At 37.1% G+C, this 19,405-nt stretch overlaps 1 protein-coding gene across 1 annotated transcript in view; it reads right to left on the bottom strand.

The window, feature by feature from the left end:
* Nucleotides 1-19,405, bottom strand: part of TMC1 (transmembrane channel like 1) — a gene marked incomplete at both ends in the record, with an annotated part of 121,683 nt that overhangs the window by 80,858 nt on the left and 21,420 nt on the right. Inside the window, one exon of the mRNA XM_080912910.1 lies at nucleotides 18,649-18,777. Within this exon, the coding sequence (XP_080769036.1) occupies nucleotides 18,649-18,777 (129 nt within the window). The remainder of the gene's footprint in view (nucleotides 1-18,648; nucleotides 18,778-19,405) is intronic.

The raw sequence follows: 19,405 nt of genomic DNA, 5'->3' as shown, positions 1-19,405 counted from the left end.
AGATAGTGCTTATGTCTCCCTCAGGGAAGGAATTCTAGCAATATCTGCCTATAAAAGAATTTTTTTTCTCTACCATCAATAAAACTTAGGTAACTGTGTTACAAACTTTAAGCCAGTCAGATACTTAACAGATTTAAAATTATTGCAACAAAAATACTTCAGATTTGAAATAGACATCTTTGTTCTCTGAGTGAACTGGTTCATTTTTTGTCAATTTGACACAAGTTGGGGTCACCTGGAAAGACAGACCCTCAAATGAGACAGTACCTCCATCAGACAATGCTTCCATCTGTGGGAGTATTTTGGTTGATGATTGATGTAGAAGGCCCTAGCTTACTGTGGTCAGTGCCAGCCCTGTGCTGGTACTCCTGAGCTGTATAAGAGCAGGCTGAACAAGCCAAGAGAAGCAAATGAGGAAACAGCACTTTGATTTCTGTTTCAGTTCCTGCCTGCAGATTGAGTTTCTACCCTAACTTCCCCAATTAATAAACTTCAGCCTGGGAGTTGGATGATGAAATATAACACCTTTCCTCCCTGAGTGGCTTTGGCCATGGGTTTATCTCAGCAACAGAAAGCAAACTAAGACATTGAATCTCTAAAACAATGATGGTTTTTGGGACTGGCTTAAAAGTCAAATTAAAAATTCAAGTTTTATTGGTACCATGAAAGTCAGCCAAACACCTCAGGGCAAATTGAGATGAAGTAAGATAATAAAACAGAGGGAGACTTTTGTGTTTAATATTTTAATTCTAATAGATAATTTTTCTGCTTGCAATTAAGTCTTCCCAAATCTATTCTGTTCTTAATTAAAATGGAATATATCACAAAGAATTCTTTATATTACAGTAGCAAGGAACAGAAAATATGTTCTTCCATGAAGCTAAAAACCTATCCTGGGTTTCTAATGTTGATTGACATTCCTCTATAGAAAAACATGAACTAACTGTTAAGACTGTACTATTGTCAGCAAGAGAAGCTGAAAGATAACAGAATTCAATGCCCAAAATACTTAAGTGTTTTTAATGCCATCTTATGCATAGGTATTCTAAAATGTGCCAGAAATAGTGCAAATGGACTATTGTGAGCTGAAGCAAATGAGAAACAACAAATATAAATTCTGTGTCCTTATTTGGCTAAATGCAGGGAAGATATCAAAGGTCTTCTCTCTTCTTCCTCCTATTTATCAGCTCAGAATGGTCATCTGGGAATTTTCCTATCAGATCCACAGCTTTCATTTGATCCTCATTGTATTTGACTTCCACAGTTTGTCACTCTCTAAAGTCAAAGTCCCTTTTTCTTTGTCCTGCCCTCTCTAGACATTTGTGCTTTGGTTGAGATTCTGAATCATGCTGAAGACACTCCTGTATTGACTTGTCACTCGGTGGTCTTCTGTGCAAGCTTACTGAGCATAGCAATAAGCTTTGATTGTTTTTTTCCTATGTTAAAGTGCTTTTGTTAGCTTATCTTACAGATTCTAAGCCAAAGAAATCTAACAATGGGTGGAAAGGTGCTGTAATTTTTTCCTGTCTCTATAGCACAATATAAACAAATATTAATTGACATTTAGTATAAAATTCTATAATTGTGGTTTTATAAACATTTCACTCTATATTTTTGCTGAGTTGTATAAGATCTTATGTCTATTTGCTGATGATGATCTGACCATTTGTTTTAATGAGTCTCTTGAATATCATAAAAACAACATTACAACTGAGATGATAGGGGAGTGTGACCACTGGATCAACTGCTAAACCATCTAGAGATTCCTCAGCCAGCTATCATGGAGCTAGTGTTTGAACAGAAATGAGCTTTGATGAGAATGTGACTTTGATGCCACAAATGGATCTTAAAATCTGAAGTTTTCAAGATGAAGACAGCAAATTGAAGACATTACTTTAACTAATCTCATCAGCAAAGACTTTGCCAAGGGGAAGAGTATGCTTTTCCCTCTATGGCAAGAAAATGATTCCCAGTAGCAACAAGCAACACTGAAACAGATACGGTTCAGTCCACTGGCCCAGAATACAACCAATATAGTTCTGGTCTATGTACCTCCCATCCAAGTGTGATCAAGTACATCCTGTGCAGTTGAGACAAACAAATTTGCTTAAAGAAGTGATCATGTGGGAGCTAGAGATATGGCTCAGTGGTTAAGAGCACTGACTGCTCTTCCAGAGGTCCTGAGTTCAAATACCAGCAACCACATGGTGGTTCACAACCATCTGTAATGAGATCTGATGCCTTCTTCTGGTGTGTCTGAAAGCAGCTACAGTGTACTCATATAGTACTTATATACAATAAATAAACCTTTAAGAAAAAAAAAGAAGTGAGCATGTGGCTTGTTACCTTACATGAACAACAGCCCCCAGCATTGCAGAAAGCTAACTGTTCCTGAACAACTAAGGCTTAGATATTAGAGGAATGTGTGTTTGTTTGTTTGTTTTACAGATGTCTTAAGCACAGTAATTTAAACTTAAAACATAGTTTTAGCTAGTTTAATACTTACATAATTACAAAGAAGATCCATGCAAAATTCTGGTCAAGACATTTAATTGTGTGTGTGTGTGTGTGTGTGTGTGTGTGTGTGTGTGTGTGTGTGTGTGTGTGTTTTGTGAAGCATTAGGTGCAGAGAGACACAACAGTCGAAGACATCATATCCTCTCTGAACCTGGAGTCACGGGCAGTTATGAGGCACTCGACATGGGTTCTGGGAACAGACCTCAGAGCAGCAAGGGTCATCTCTTTAGTCCTTATTTTAATTCTATCATTGTTTCATTCCCTTATTTAGTTATCATTTCTATGGCATTTTGTGTTTGAAAAAAAATATATTTTTAAAAACCTGGAGAATCCTTTCTGTGTCTTAAACTATACTAAGAAAAATGAGTATAGGCTTAGAAAATGTTTATAACAGTAAAAGGACAGGAACAGCAGAGGCTTAAGAGCTGTGGTGATGCAGCTGACACTGTGGATAATAAGTAAACTGGAAAGCATGACACTCGTAGAACTTGAGTAGGAAACCGTCATTCCAGCCATTGCTTTGCAGAATTTCTCTAACAAAGGCTGTATTTGCACCATGCATGACACACATCTATAATCTTAGGTTGAAACATTAACACTATCTTTCCAAGATCATGTGTGTGGCTTGGAAAACAAAGCACTTATTCTGCTTCTGGCATGTACTTCTGGCTTGTATTTTCTAACTAAGCATTTTTAAATGGATTCTGAATACTGTGAAACAAAGGAATTCTCAGGATGCTGCCTGTGAATGAGAAGCATTCTGCTTTGAAAGATTGGCAAAATATTTCACCCCAATACCTATGTGTTCCTATGATTATCTTTCTAAACAGTTGTAAGTGTTAGTTGCAAAAAAAAAAAAAAAAAAAAAAAAAAAAAAAAGTTTCTTTTTTGCAAATCCTGCAATGATATCTGGGACTGTTTGGGTCCAAATTGTTCCAACAGAAATCTCCATTATCTGTTAGAACTATGTGTTCTGTATTTTGATCCATGAGTAGGCAGGCAATTTAAAATGGAATTTTCAAAATCATGGCAGTCCCGTCCATCCTGCATTAATCTGGACTGTCTGGCAAATTGGATTGCTCACCATGGAACAAATTCAGAACAGCAGACTATCCTCTGTACTAGAAGCAAATCTTAGATAAGGTCATCCACGGAGTACATTATGCTGGTCTTTCTGATGAATTGACTTGTAATACTATCTCACAGTGTCCTCTCATGGCTTCCCCTCTAACCCCTATGACTATATGTTCGTCATGAAATATAGTAATAGTGTTTGCAAAACTATAAAAATCAATCTATGTAAGTCACAAATGTTCCTGTAAATATACGGTGCCTATATGAATATGTTATATGTAATATATAGAAGTACATGTGTAAACCTTTGCATATATATGACTCTCACAATCAATACAAATACTTGAAAGCAGTGATTCTTATCCTTCAAAATGTTCTAATTCTTATAATTAGAGAAGAAAATCTTAAACATTTTATATTGGGAATATGCAATTATTCTCATTTCTTACTCTCATCTCAGCTTGTTATAATATTGTAATAATGATCTCCAAACACGCACTTTTAGTATATATACCTTAATAAAGCATAACCATTGTTTCATCCACAAACATATTTTTAAATACAGGAAGATAGAATACCATCTTCCAATGCATCATCATTGCCGAGAAGGCAGGCCCCAAAAGGCCATCAGTTGTTATTTTATTATATACTAGATTATATCTGTAATAAATGCCTTACCCAAGGTCAGTATGGTGTTTTTCAAAAAGAGCAAAAATTCATTTTTCCTGATCAGTAGCATTTATGTTTAGCAGGTTCTACTGTTAATGTATTAGATCAAGTATATTCAAAGTCCTTTCTAGATAATCTTAAGTGATAACTAATGCATTTTGTTTTATCTCCTTTCAAATTAACATTATATTTCTGTCTAATAAAAATTGTGAAACTAGCTGTTACTTACAGCTAAACTACTAAAGAATGAAAGTCAAGTTTTTTCAGTTTTATCAGAACTTTTTGGAAGGTAGAGAGACCTCTTCAATGCCAAGAAACTGAGGCAGTAAATTTAATTATGCATCATACACTGACAGATAAGGTTATAAGAAATCCAGATCTATAAAGTGTAATTATGATGATCTGTGTGTATAATTCAGCGATAGAATATAAGCTTAGCATGTACAGTCCCAATATTACATTCACAATACTAAATACATGACAGTAAGCAAACTCTTATTTATCTGGAAGAAAACCTTATAACTTTATTATCCCTAACATTTATTACTTATTATCTTTAAATGTTGATACATTAAAAAACCCTATATACTTGAAGTTCAAAGTCCTGTTTTAAAATATGAATAAGGTAAACGTTTGTAACTTTGAATAAGTAAAAGGGACAATTATTGAGTAGGGTTTATTACTAACAATCTTAGGAAAATACCCATGAACTTTAGCGTATTTACAGTCAGTTTTCCAGGACTTATGTCTTTCCATTTCCTACTGGGGCAGAGCTTTTTGTAGATTTAACCAGCCCACTTGCTTGAAATTTCAAAGCAGATACAAAAGCAATTATCAGGTGTACCAACCTTCCCAAGGAAACAAGAGCAGGAGGACCAGGGCCACCTGAGAACCCTTCCTAACCAAAGCAAGGATCAAAACACCTGTAAATCAATATGGCTAAACAGTGCAGTGGAGATGAGGAAGGTGAATCTTGAAGCAGACAAAGGTTTCTGGTAGGCCAAAGTCTATGCAGCATTTCTATATTCATCTTAGCCAAAAAATTTTTAAAAATAAAAACAAACAAAAAACCATGTATATATATATATATATATATATATATATAACATGTAAGTCCAAAGGAGAAGAACAAGTTTTGTTGTACTTATTAATCCATTTACTAGCCTCTAAGAGAGAATTTCAAAGTATTTTTTTAAAAAATTAGCAAAATTAACCACAGCAATTTGTTAAGCATTCAGAATGATGCCAATTGTACTAAAAAAAAAAAAAAATAAGTACTTGCAGGTGAATTATCTGTCAGTATTCTAAATTCTAAGACAGGTAGTTACTTGTACATTTTTCTTGCTTGGCCATAGTATATGAGATCCATGTGAGATATTGACTTGTAAAGATACATCCTGATCCAGCAGCAATGAGGCTGGCAATTGACACAAGTAAACACTAATATAAATAATAAAAGTGAGCTGGAAAGCTAGCTCAGTGGCTAAAAGTACGACTGCTCTCCCAGAGGTACTGAGGTACTGAGTTCAAGTCCCAGCAATAACATAGTGGCTCACAGTTAATGCCCCCGTCTGATGTGTCTGAAGACAGCTACATTGTACTCATATAAATAAAGTAAGTCTTTTAAAAATAAAAATAATACATAATAAAAATTTATGATATTATCCTGGAACAAATTCCTCTCACTAAAATGTTTTCTTCTTTGATTTTAGAAGAAATAAAAAAAAGGAGAAGTAAAACCAACTAGAGAAAGATAAATTATTCACAATAAGCAATTTGAGAGAGTACTCTAGAATACAAAATAAAAGCTTTTATTAGGTTGTTAAGTGAACCTTCAGAGGTTCACCAGAACAAGAGAACACAAGAAATGAATAATCCAAGATGAGCAAATATAAAAAAATCCAACACTCTGTAACAATCAAATAACAGGAGTCAAGACACACTGCTCATTGATATCTCTCAACATCAGTGGTCTTCACCCCAATACAAACATACAGACTAACAGAATAGATGAGATAACAGGATCATCCGTCTGCTACATCCAAGAAATTTAGTTTAACATCCATGGTAAACAACTTCCATGTAAAAAGATGAGATGACATATTCCAAAAGAATGGGCCATTGTCTTCAAAACCAAGATAAAAAAGCTTCACAACGAAACTAATCTGAAGAGACAGGTAAGAACACTGCATACATACATACATACATACATACATACATACATACATACATACATACACACATACATGTCAAAAGAAAACCCAAGAACATGAGACATCAATTCATATAATCTATGCATCAAACCCAAGGGCACACAAGTTTTTTAAACTAAAACAAAAAACACTACAGCTAAAATCACATATTGACCCTTACACCTTAATAACACAATTACAGTTAAAATCAGATATAGTCTGACACAAGACTATAAGACCCTACACTCACCAAACCAATTCTAACAAAATCAGGAAAAGGGCTCCATAATAATTCCATATAGTGCTAGAACAATAAGAGAACTGATGGAGGTCAATGGGAAAGTAATTAGAAAAGAAGAAGCAGATGCTCTGATAGTGTACATGAGTGACCCTCAATATTCCACAGAGCTGGTAAACACTTCCAGCAAAGTAGCAAGATATAAAATAAACTCAGAGAAATCAGTAATGCTTCTATATGCAAATGACAGACTCAGAAAAAACTCAGGGAAATACCATCTTTTATAAGAGCCTCAGATAATATAATATCTTGGGGGTAACTCCAGCCAAGCAAGTAAAAATCTTGTATGATGAAAACTTTAAGACAGAAAAAGATATCTGAAGATGGAAAGATATCCAGTGCTCATGGATCAGTAGGATTGATATAATAAAAATAGACATCTGACCAAAAGTAATATATAGATTCGGTGTAATTCTCATCAGAATTTCAACACAATTCTTCACAGAACTTAAAAGAACAATTTTCATCTTCATTTAGAAACAAAAAATACACACACAAAACTAACATAGCTAAAACAATCTAGAACAATAAAAGAACTTTTAGCGATATGACCATCTCCAAGCTCAAATTGTACTACAGAAATATAGTAATAAAAACAGCATAGTACTGGTACAAAACAAACAGGTTGATCAACATAATCAAATGAAAGATCAAGATATAAATCTTCACAATTATGCTGGCAAAACTGTGGAGAAAGAGGAACACTCTTTCATTGTTGGTGGATTTGTAATTTGGTACAACCACTCTGGAAATCGGGCTGGCAGTTCCACAAAAAAATTGGATATAGTACTACCTGAAGGCTCAGCTATATCACTCTTGGTCATATACCCAAAAGATGTTCCAACATATAACAAGGACACATGTTCTACCATTTTCATAGCAGCCTTATTTATAATAGCTAGAAGCTAGAAAGAACCCAGATGTCCCTCAACAGAGGAATTGATACAGAAAATGTGGTACATGTACACAATGGAGTACTACTCAGATATTAAAAACAATGACTTCATGAAATTCCTAGGCAAATGGATAGAACTAGAGACTATTATCCTGAGTGAGGTAACCCAGTAACAAAAGAACATACCTGGTACACACTCACTGATAAGTGGATACTAGTCCAAAAAGTTCGGAATACCTAAGAAACAATTTACAAACCTTATGAAGCTCAAAATACAGAAGGCCAGAATATAGATGCTTCAATCCTTCTTAGAAGAGAGAACAAAACACTCACAGGAAAAAGATACAGGGGCAAATAGAGGAACAGGGATTGGAGAAAAGATCATCCAGAGATTGCCTCACCTGGGGATCACCCCATAGGCAGTCACCAATGCCAAGGACTAAGTGCTTACTGGCAGAAGCCTGATATGGATGCCTCCTCAGAGGCTCTGCCAGTATCATACTGATACAGATAAGAATGCTTGCAGCTAACCATTGGACTGAACATAGAGACCCCAATGGTGGAGCTGGAGAAAGAATTGAAGGAGCTGGAAGGGTTTGCAATCATATGGGAAGAACATTATCAACCAACCAAACACTTCACAGCTCCCAGAGACTAAAACACCAACTAGTGAGTACCCAGGGCCACAGGTGCATATGCAGCAGAGGACAGCATTTTCTGAAATCAATGGGAGGAAAGGTCTTTGGTCTAATGAAAGCTCATTTTCCCAGTGTAGGGGAACACCAAAGTGCTGAGGTGGGAAAGAGTGGTTGGGGGAGGGAGCACCTTCATGAAAGCAAGGGGAGTGGGAGAAGAGAAGGGATAGGAAGGATAGGGGATAACATTTGAAATGTAAATACAGAGAATATTCAATTAAAAAAGAACCAAACTATCTGTACATCTATGGATACCTTATTTTTTATAAAGGAGCCAGAAATGCATGCTGGAAAAAAAGACAGCATCATCAATAAATGCTGCTAGTCAAACAGGGCAATAGCATGCAGAAGAATCATCATAGATTCATACTTATCATCCTGGAGAAAACTCAACTCCAAATTATTCAAAGGCCTAAGTAAAGAATCGGATACACTGAACCTGATAGAAGAGAAAGTGGGGGAACAACTTTGAAGGCATTAGTACAGGAGATGATTCCTGAAGAGATCACTGCTACATGTCTGACAAAGAGATAATATCTAAAATATATGAGTAATTCAAAAAAAAAACTTTTAAGAAAATAAATAACTCAATTTAAAATAGAGTAAAGATCCAAACAGAAATCTCAAAAAAGAAAACAAAAAAGGCTGAGAAACACTTAAAGAATTGTTCAACATCCTTAGCCATTAGGAAAATACAAAGTGAAACCACTTAAAATTTCATCTTACACTCATCCAAATGACTAAGATCAATAAAAGATGTAGAGTAAGGGGGCACATGCATTCATTCTGGATGGGAGTAAAGAACTTGTAGAGCCACTGTGGAAATCAGTGTGGTGGCACCTCAAGAAATGGAAATTAATCTACCTCAAGATCCAGCTAAAAAACTCATGGACAATACCCAAAGCACATACCATTCTACCACAGAGACACTTATTCAAACATCTTCATTGCTGCTCTGTTCATCATGTGAGAGACTGTGGACAACCTAAGTGTCCCTCATAGAAGACTGGATAGAGAAAAATATAGTCTATTTGCATGACATAGTTACTCAGCCATATTTTTATTGTTGTTTTCTTTTTTAATGAAACCATGAGATTTGTGCATAATTGTATGGAATTCGAAAAAAATCCCCATGAGTAAATTATCTCAGACCTAGAAGGCAAATCTATTATTTACTTGCTTGTATGTGAATATTAGCTGTTAAGATCATAAAACCCGGAATTCAATCCATAAGTTAGATTAGGTATAGAGTAAGGTACTGGGGCGAAACAGATAGATTTCATTTAAAAAGGGAATTAGAATAAATAGTTATGAATGAATGGGGAGGCTGGAAAGAGAGGATCAAATGGGAAAGAAGAGAGAAGAAAGTGTTGAGAGAATACAAGGAAAGACAGTTAATATTAAGGGCTACTTGAGGGCTAGTACGGAAACAAATACAATAGCAGCTTTCTTAAATATATACATAAATGAAGGTGTTCTAAATGAAATTGCCAAATAATAGGAATTGCAGAGCCATGGCTAGTGAACTCTTGTTGCCAAATGAAGCTACCAATAGTGGAATCGGGTTAGATCTAATAGAGTTGTTGGCAAAGGGGTGTCATGGGTAACCCCAAACAGCATAAGTTGTTGCCAAGAGTATAGTGTGATCTCCCTTTTCTAAAAATATGTTAACTTCCTCACCCAAAAAACTGAAATAAAAATAAATACATAAAATGCCAGTGAGTTGGGTTAAGATGAGTGAGACTGAACAGGAAGAAATATTAGTTTCATGACTGATAATTTCCAGTGAATAAAATATCAAGGGTAGTCTTTAATAACAACAAACACAACAGAAAACCCACATACACCTGGAAGCTGAACAATGCTCTACTCGATGGACCCTTTGCTCAATGAAGACATAAGGGAAATAAAGACTTTTTAGAATGAAGGCACAACATACCCAAACGTATAGGATACAATGAAAGCAGTACTAAAAGGAAAACTCTGAGTGCCAAAAAACAAAAAACAAAAAAAAAAAACAAAAAACAAAAAAAAACAAAACTGGTGAGAGCATACATTAACAGCTTGACAGCACACCTGGAAGCTCTAGAACAAAAAGAAGCAGATACACCCAAGAGGTGTAGACAGCAGGAAATAATCAAACTCAGTGTTGAAATCAACCAAGTAGAAACAAAAAGAACTATACAATGAATGAATCAACAAAACCAGGAGGTGGTTCTTTTAGAAATTCAATGAGATAAATAAACTCTTATCATACTAGCCAGAGGGCACAGAGATAGTATAAAAATGAATAAAATCAGAAATGAAAAGAAACATAATTAAGAATTGATGAAATGGACAATTTTCTAGATAGAAAACAGGTACCAAAGTTAAAACAGGATCAGATAAACCACCTAAATAGTCCCATAACCCCTAAAGAAATAAAAGCAGTCATCAAAAGACTCCCAACCCAAAATATCCCAGGGCCAGATGGGTTTAATGCAGAATTCTATCAAACCTTCAAAGAAGACCTAATACCAATACTCTTCAAATTATTCCACAAAATAGAAACAGGAGGAACACTATCAAATTTATTTCATAAAGCCACAATTCTGTTTATACCTAAACCACCCAAAGACCTAACAAAGGAAAAGAACTTAAGACCATTTTTTTCTTATAAATATCTATTTAAAATACTCAATAAAATTCTCACAAACTGAATCCAAAAACACATCAAAACAAACATCCATCATGGTCAAGTAGGCTTCACCAGGGATGAAGGGATGTTTCAATATACAGAACTTTATCAATGTAATCCACTATATAAACAAACTCCAAGAAAAAAAAAACACACATGATCATCTCATTAGAGGTTGAGAAAGCATTTGACAAAATTCAACACCCATTCATGGTAAGATCTGGAATTCAAAGCCCATACCTCAACATATTAAAAGCAATATACATCAAACCAGTAGCCAACATCAAACTAAATAGAGAGAAACTGGAATCAATCCCACTAATATCAGGGACTAGATAAGGTTACCCACTCTCCTCCTACCTATTCAATGTAGTACTGGAGTCCTGGCCAGAGAAATTAGACAACAAAAGGAGGTCAAAGGGATACAACTTGGAAAGGAAGATGTCAAAATATCACTATTTGCAGATGGTATGATAGTATATTTAAGTGACCCCAAAAATTCCACCAGAGAACTCCTACAGCTTATAAACAACTTTAGCAAAGTGGCTGGATATAAAATTAACTCAGACAAATCAGTAGCCTTCCTGTACTCAAAGAATGAATAGGCTGAGAAAGAAATTAGAGAAAAGACACCCTTCACAATAGTCAAAAAAATAAAAAATACCTTGGTGTGACTCTAATAAAGTAAGTGAAAGATTTGTATAACAGAACAAGTCTCTCAAAAAAGAAATCAAAGATCTGAGAAGATGGAAGTCCCTAAGATTTTCCATGCTCATGGGTTGGCAGGATAAATATAGTAAAAATGGTCATTTTGCCAAGAGCAATCGACAAATTCAATGCAGTCTTCATCAAAATTCCAACTCACTGAGTTAGAAAGAGGAATTTGCAACTTCATTTGGAATAACAAAAAACCCAGATATCAAAAACTAACCTTAACAATAAAAAACTTTTGGGGGAACCACCATCACTGACCTTAAGCTGTATTACAGAACAATAGTGATTTTTAAAAAATGTATGGTATTGGTACAGAGATAGGCAGGTAGATCAGTGGAATAGAACTGAAGACCCATAAATGAACCCACACTCCTATGATCACTTGATGTTTAAAAAGGAGCTAAAACCATCCAGTGGAGAAAGATAGCATTTTCTACAAAGAATGCTGGTTGAACTGGAGGTCAGCATGTAGAAGAAAGCAAATCGATCCATTCTAAAGTCCTTTTACAAACTCAAGTTCATGTGGATCAAAGAACTCCACCAAAAAAACAGATACACTGAAACTAATAGAAGAAAAAGTGTGGAAGAGCCTTGAACACATGGGCATGGGGAAATTTTTCTTGAACAGAACACCAATGGCTTATGCTCTAAGATCCAGAATCAACAAATGGGACCTCATGAAATTGCAAAGCTTCTGTAAGGCAAAGGGCATTGTCAAAAGGACAAAACAGCAACCAGCATATTGGTCAAAGATTTTTAACAATCCTCCATCTGATAGAGGGCTAGTATTCAATATATACAAAGAACTCAAGGAGTTATACTCCAGAGATTCAAATAACCCAATTAATAAATGGGGTACAGAGCTAAACCAAAAATTCTCAACTGAGGAATATTGAATGACTGAGAAGCAACTAAAGAAATGTTTAAAATCATTAGTCATCAGAGAAACGCAAATCAAAACAACCCTGAGATTCTACATAACACCAATCAAAACAGCTAAGAACAAAAACTCAGGTGACAGCAGATGATGGTGAGGATGTGGAGAAAGTGGAACACTCCTCCATTGTTGGGATTGTAAGCTACTACAACCACTCTGAATATCAATATGGTGGTTCCTCAGAATATTGGACATAGTACTTCCTGAGGACCCAGCTATATCTCTCCTGGGCATATACCTAAAAGATGCTCCAACATATAACAAGGACATTTGATCCACTATGTTCATAGCACCCTTATTGATAATAGCCAGAAACTGGAAAGAACCCAGATATACTTCAACAAAGGAATGGATACAAAAAATGTGGTATATTTACACAATGGAGTACTACTCAGCTATGAAAAACAATGACTTCATGAAATTCCTAGGCAAATGGATGAAACTAAAAGCTATTATTCTGAGTGAGATATAACCCAGACACAAAAGAACACACATGGTATGCACTCAGTGATAAGTGTATACTAGCCAAAAAGCTTATAATACACATGATACGATCTACAGACCACATGAACCTCAAGAGGATGGAAGACCAAAGTGTGGATGCTTTAGTCCTTCTTAGAAGGGGGCGGGGGAGACAGGGAAAAGGGATAACATTTGAAATGTATGTAAAAAAATTATCCAATAAAAAAGGAAAGAAAAAAAAAAGGGAGCAAAATACCCACAGGAGAAAATATGGAGACAAAGAGTGGAGCACAGAGTGAAGGAAAGGGCATCCAGAGACTGCCACACCTGGTGATCCAGCCCGTATACAGTCGCCAAACCCAGACAATATTGTTGATGTCAAGAAGTGCCTGCTGACAGGAGCCTGATACAGCTGTCTCCTGAGATGCTGTACCAGAGCATGACAAATACAGAGGAGGATGCTCGCAGCCAACCATTGGACTTAGATCAGGGTCCCCAATGAAGGATTTAGAGAAAGGACTGAAGAAGATGAAGGGGTTTTCAACCTCATAGGAAGAATAATAAAATCTACCAACCAGACCCCCCAGAGCTTTCAGGGACTAAAACACCAACCAGAGAGTCCACATGAAGGACCCATGGCTCCAACCACATATGTAGGAATTTGAAACCTACAAACATTCAATCCTCTTAGATTTGTAAATTTTTGAAATCAAGATAGTCTTAGATCATAGCCCAGGCCCACGGGATGCTTGTTTCTTTGTGTACGGTTTTTTGGGGTTTTTGTTGTTGTTGTTGTTGTTGTTTTTCTGTTTTGTTTGTTCATTTTATTTTTTCTCTGAGACAGGATTTGTCTGTGTAACAGAGCCCTTGTTGACCTGAAACTCATTCTGTAGTTCAAGCTGGCCTCACACTCAAGCCTGCCTCGCCCTCCCAAGTTCTGGTATTAAAGACATGTGTCACCATGCGTGCCCATCCCGTCGTTTCTTAAGGCTACATGGCAACAACAAAATAATGTAGTTTCAGGTTATCCTTAGCCGTATAGCTGTGTTACGCCAGAGACTTTGGTTTCTGGTGAGGAATGAGGACACCACTTAATACCCCCAACTTTCAGATCCTATTTTCGGCTTTTCAGAGCTGAACAGTGTCTCTAGATCCTGTTCTCATTTTGATGACTTTTAGAAAAAAGAAAATTCTTCCATCTTGGGCCATCTACACACACAAAGATTTCCACATATTCAGTGAAAGGTACACATTCTAAACATTCCCCATGCTTCCTATCCACAAAGAACTGTTTGACCACCTTTCCGCTCACCCTTTCTCACAGCGCTGCCAATTGAACCAAGAGCCTCACACACGCACGGCACATGCTCTGCCGCTGAGTTACAGCCCTAGCTCCATCACTGGCTTTTGACTGGAGAGTCCTGAAAAGGTTTCTATTCCTAGTGGCAAATGTTTTTAAAAGTTCATCCCTGAAAACCTACACACAATAAAAGTATATAAACTGAGAAAGCTGTATACACACACACACACACACAACCATGACAACAATAAAAAATGGGGCCATGAATTTGAAAGGTGGACTATACTGAAGAGTTTGGAGGAAAGGGAGAATGATGTAATTATATTACAATGTCAAAACAGTTTTAAAGACTTAGAATGATTGCTGAATAAGGACCTATAAGCTGCCTCTACTTACCCTTTTCTTTTGGGGGAGTCCAAAAACCATGACCCTGTCTGCAATCAATTTTAGAAATTGTATACATTTTTTTGAGTCCAGAGCACAAAGTAAAGCCTTCATATCCCACACACACATAAACCTGTGACAAAACACCTGTCACAGGTAATGTCACAGGGAGCCTATGGTCTTGCTTCCTCAAACTTAGCAGCAACAGTCTTTGAGGCTGCTTCTAGGAAAAACACAATCCTGAAAATATTTTTTTTTTAACGTTGACTCTTCTGTGTCTTAATTAGAGTTACCATTGCTGTGATGGAACATCATGACCAAAAGCAACTTGGGGAAGAAAGTGTTTTAATTGGCTCACACTTCCACATCACTGTTCATCACTGGGGAAAAAAAAAGTCAGAACAGGAATACAGACAGGGCAGGAACCTGGAGACAGCAGTTGATGTAGAGACCACAGAGGAACACTGCTTAATAGTTTGCTTTCCATGGTTTGATCAGCTTGCTTCCTTATAAAACCAGGACTCGCACATCAATCACTAATTAAGAAAATGCTGTACAGGCTTGCCTGAAGTCCGATCTTAGGTCAGCACTTTCTCAGTTGAGGTTCCCTTCTCTCGGATGATTTTAGCTGTGTCAAGTTGACAGAATGTAGCCAGAGCACTCTGAAAGAGCGAAAGCAGAGGGACTGCTTGTCTGGCTCCATTGTCCTAGCAAAGCTGAGGCAGAGGAACCTCCTGACACATATTCTATTAGGCAGTGAACCCTGGATTTGGCAGTGTGGTTGGAATCTATATAGGAGAAACTAACTCCCACAGCTTCAAAGCCTGCAGAGAAAGATAAAGGCAGCATGAATATTAACATCTTCTAGCCACAGGAAAACTAGGAAGGTCACAACCCTGGGCATCACTGGTACATGGAACCATGGAGTATAGGTCAAGTCTTCCAGGCTTGAAGAATCATCTCAAGATAGTGAGCTATGCCCACAAGTGAACAGCCACAGTTTCTCTCTTCTAGGCTCCTGGCTGACTTTGACTAAGATGCTCTGAATCCCTGTCTTGGTACCCAGTGGATTCCCCACCTAGGAGGCAGAGAATCTGACTGCCTCCAAGGGCCAGACAAGCAGAACATAACAAACAAACAAACACAGGAAGAAGGAGTAGTGCAGAATCTGGTTAAAACCGAGAGTGACTGACTTCCAGAGGCAGTTCAGGGTTAACTCCAGTTTCAAGTAGGAATGTGGTGCCCATTCATTATTTGTCTATAAGAAGCTGGACATAAGGTTTTTTTTTCTTAAACATAAAATCTCCTGCATTCAAAAGATATACATAAAAGAAAATTATTATTTTTAAAGAGTGGCTAACATGACTAATTTTGTTAGAGTACATTTTGCTGTAATAAAAGAAATAATAATGTGGGAGCTGGAGAAATGGCTCAGCAGTTAAGAGTACTGACTGCTAATGGGATCCGATGCCCTCTTCTGGTGTGTCTGAAGACAGAAACAGTGGACATTATTTATACATGAAATAAATAACATTTTTTAAAAAAATAAGGAAAAAATGAAACCACAGAAGCCAAACAAAAACTACCATTGTTCTGTACTCGCTCACTCCAAACGCTCACTCTCAACTCCTGTCATGGTGCTGCTGCTGATTTTGCCCTTCTTTTCATTCTTATTATTATTTCTCTGGGTTTTCAAAAAGCCACTAATTTCTAGAGTTCAGCATCACGCCTCATACTTTGAAATCTAAAAGACTATACTAAAGACATATTAAAGGCACTCTGGAGATCTCAGAATGGTCTGCCTGAAATTTTGCCAAATTGTCAAGATATCCTTGATTTTCTTTTGTTAACATTTTTAAAATATGGTAATTAATTCATATACCTCAAGTGTGTCACCATCCTCTAGGTTCCTGGGGCCTCCTGTAGCTGGGTTTCCTCCTACCTTACCTTGTCAGGTCCCAACGCTCCCCTGTGCCCTATCATACTACAAGGCATGGGGCAAGAAGTCTGTTCTCAGTGGCTCTTCCTAGTTGTGCTGTATGTGGACACTGCCAAATGCTTTCTATGACATATCCTCCTGTAACTGTAAGTTCATGAGAAATGGTGGGGAAGAAAGATGACACTTACCCTTCAAGTTTGTACAGCCAATAAGTTGAAGACAAGAAATTCAGACCCAAGTCTGAAACCTGTACCTATTCAACTCTCCTATTGTCCTACATGGGAACTTCAAGTAAAAGAGCTATGTATGCGTGTGTAAGTGTGTGAATGTGTGTGTGAGAGTGTGTGTGTATTTGAGTGGGTGTGTGAATGTGCACATGTACACATGTGCATGGTATATGTATGTATACATGTATGTGCATATGTGAGAGTATGTATGTGTGTTTGAGAGTGTGTGAGTGTGTGGGTGTGGGTGTGTGTTAGTAAAATTGTTCTTCTATAGCTCCAGGCTGCTCCTGGACATTCAACCTTAATTTTATTCATTGCAATTTCATATTATTACTTTCTCATATTTGTACATCTGTATAGAGCTTCATATGTGTATCCCAGGTTGGAGGATTTCATGAGCTATTTACATCTCAAAATAAAGTTTAGGAGTCAGAAGATACTTTTAATTTGTCAGATAAAAATACTTCAAACCTATGTCAGTAGCATTACCATCTTATTAAGTGGAAAGTATTTTGACACACAAAAAAGTGTATGAGCTCCATGGACAGACATACACAGATACCACACACACACACACACACACACACACACACACACACACACATACACACACACACACACACACACACACACACACACTGGTGGGGGTGGGGGAAGCAGTCCTTACCACTGGAGCATAGAAAACCTTAATCCACAAGGTAAAACCAAACAAACTCTGTAGAGGACATTCAGATCCAAAAACAAAAAGTAGGTTGTTGCCCTTTTATTAAGTTAAATAACTGTGCTCTTGGGAAGCTAAAATGTAAAATAATTTCCTGATAACACACTGACTCCAGCAGAATCAGGTCTAGAGGACCACAGTTCTCATTGTTCCTTCAGTTCCTTTAATCAGGAACAGCTACAACTAGGTATTCCTACCACTTGACAGCATCATTAGGGAAAATGGGCTGGAAGCAAGATAAGTTTTAGAAACACATGACCATATATAAAATAGTCTAATAGAAAAATAAGATCTGTGTCAAAATTGAGAGAGGAAGACATAGGTATCAATCCAGACACATTCCTTCCCACAACCTGTCACTCCCAAAGTCACAACAAGGAAACAATGTTAACTTACATGCACACATGCATACACTCACACACACCAACCTGTGCCCCAGAACAGATTCTTCTTTCATGTTGCACCCAAAAAGTTTAGGAAGCTGTGTGCTGGGTGTGTTTGCACCCATCTCAGCAGTCAACATGAAACTGAAATTGGATCTCTGATATGCAACCAAGGACTAGCTGGTAGCCTTAATCGGAATCCTGTGCTGGGTTCTATCATTGTAACGGCTTCCCTGTGCTTTCGTGAGAGCCACAACGGAATTAGAGTCTATAAACAAGAGCAAGTAACCATACAACCCTGTAAAGTTCAAACATACTGTCTACAGAGAAATAGTAAGGAAGATAACCCCAGTTTGAGGGACAGATGATTCAAAGTGACCACAGAGCTTACAAGAGTCCACATGGTGATTTTGCTCAAAGTTGTTTCCAGTTTGTAAGTATTAATCCCAAATCTCTCTAGCACGTGCACGCATGTGCTCATGGGTGACCATAGCATCACCTGTAATGCATAGGAAATCAGATTTCTGCAGTGGGTGTTTTTGTGTGTGAAAATGAGCCACCTACTTGAGAACCTCAATTTTCTTCTCCATCTTCCAAGGTTTACATTTGACAGTAGCAATCATCTGTCTATTCTCATCTAGCAGTGCTTTCAATCGCTCTAATTCCTCTTCATCAATTTCTTCTTCTTCCTCCCTTTAAAAGAAAATGAAACCAAAGGTTAAACTCTGCTTTATTTCCAAACCCAAAAAGGGCCCCTGTCAGATACTCAAACCCCTTTTTTCCAACTCAGCTGCCCAAAGTAAAGGAGGAGTCCCCTAAGCTCTAGAATTCACATCTCAACACTTTTGAACTGGCTTGAGGATTATTATAACCTTCAACAATGCCATTTGCATTCTAATGCTCAAAGTGGAACTGTTCTTTTATGTCCTCAGCCTCCGGCTGTCAGAACAAGGAAGCCATGGATAGGATAGTTAAAGATCCATCAAGATATACACGTCTCTTCTCTGTTCCCCTTGGCAGCTAGCCTCCCCAATTCTATGTTTCATTTAAGAACCTTATTTTCCAATAAGGATAATAAATTAAAGGTGAAGATGTCTTTGAAGTGTCCTTAGAAATTTTAAATTAGTCCTGTCTCAAGAGAAAAGGGGAAAAAATTGAAACAGGGAGAATGAAATTCTGTTTCTCAAAGGAAGCCTAATCTGTTAATTACACCCAAAACTTCATTTGATAAAATTCAACTTGAAATACTTTTGGTGGAAGCAAATGCTTTGAAGCACCCTTCAAAGGAATTTTCCTCTTCTCTCTAAGCAGATGCAGCCTT

The sequence above is a fragment of the Micromys minutus genome (assembly GCF_963924665.1).
Source record: "Micromys minutus genome assembly, chromosome: 2".
Lineage (NCBI taxonomy): Eukaryota > Metazoa > Chordata > Mammalia > Rodentia > Muridae > Micromys > Micromys minutus.
This window is presented reverse-complemented; position numbering and strand designations above follow the sequence as displayed.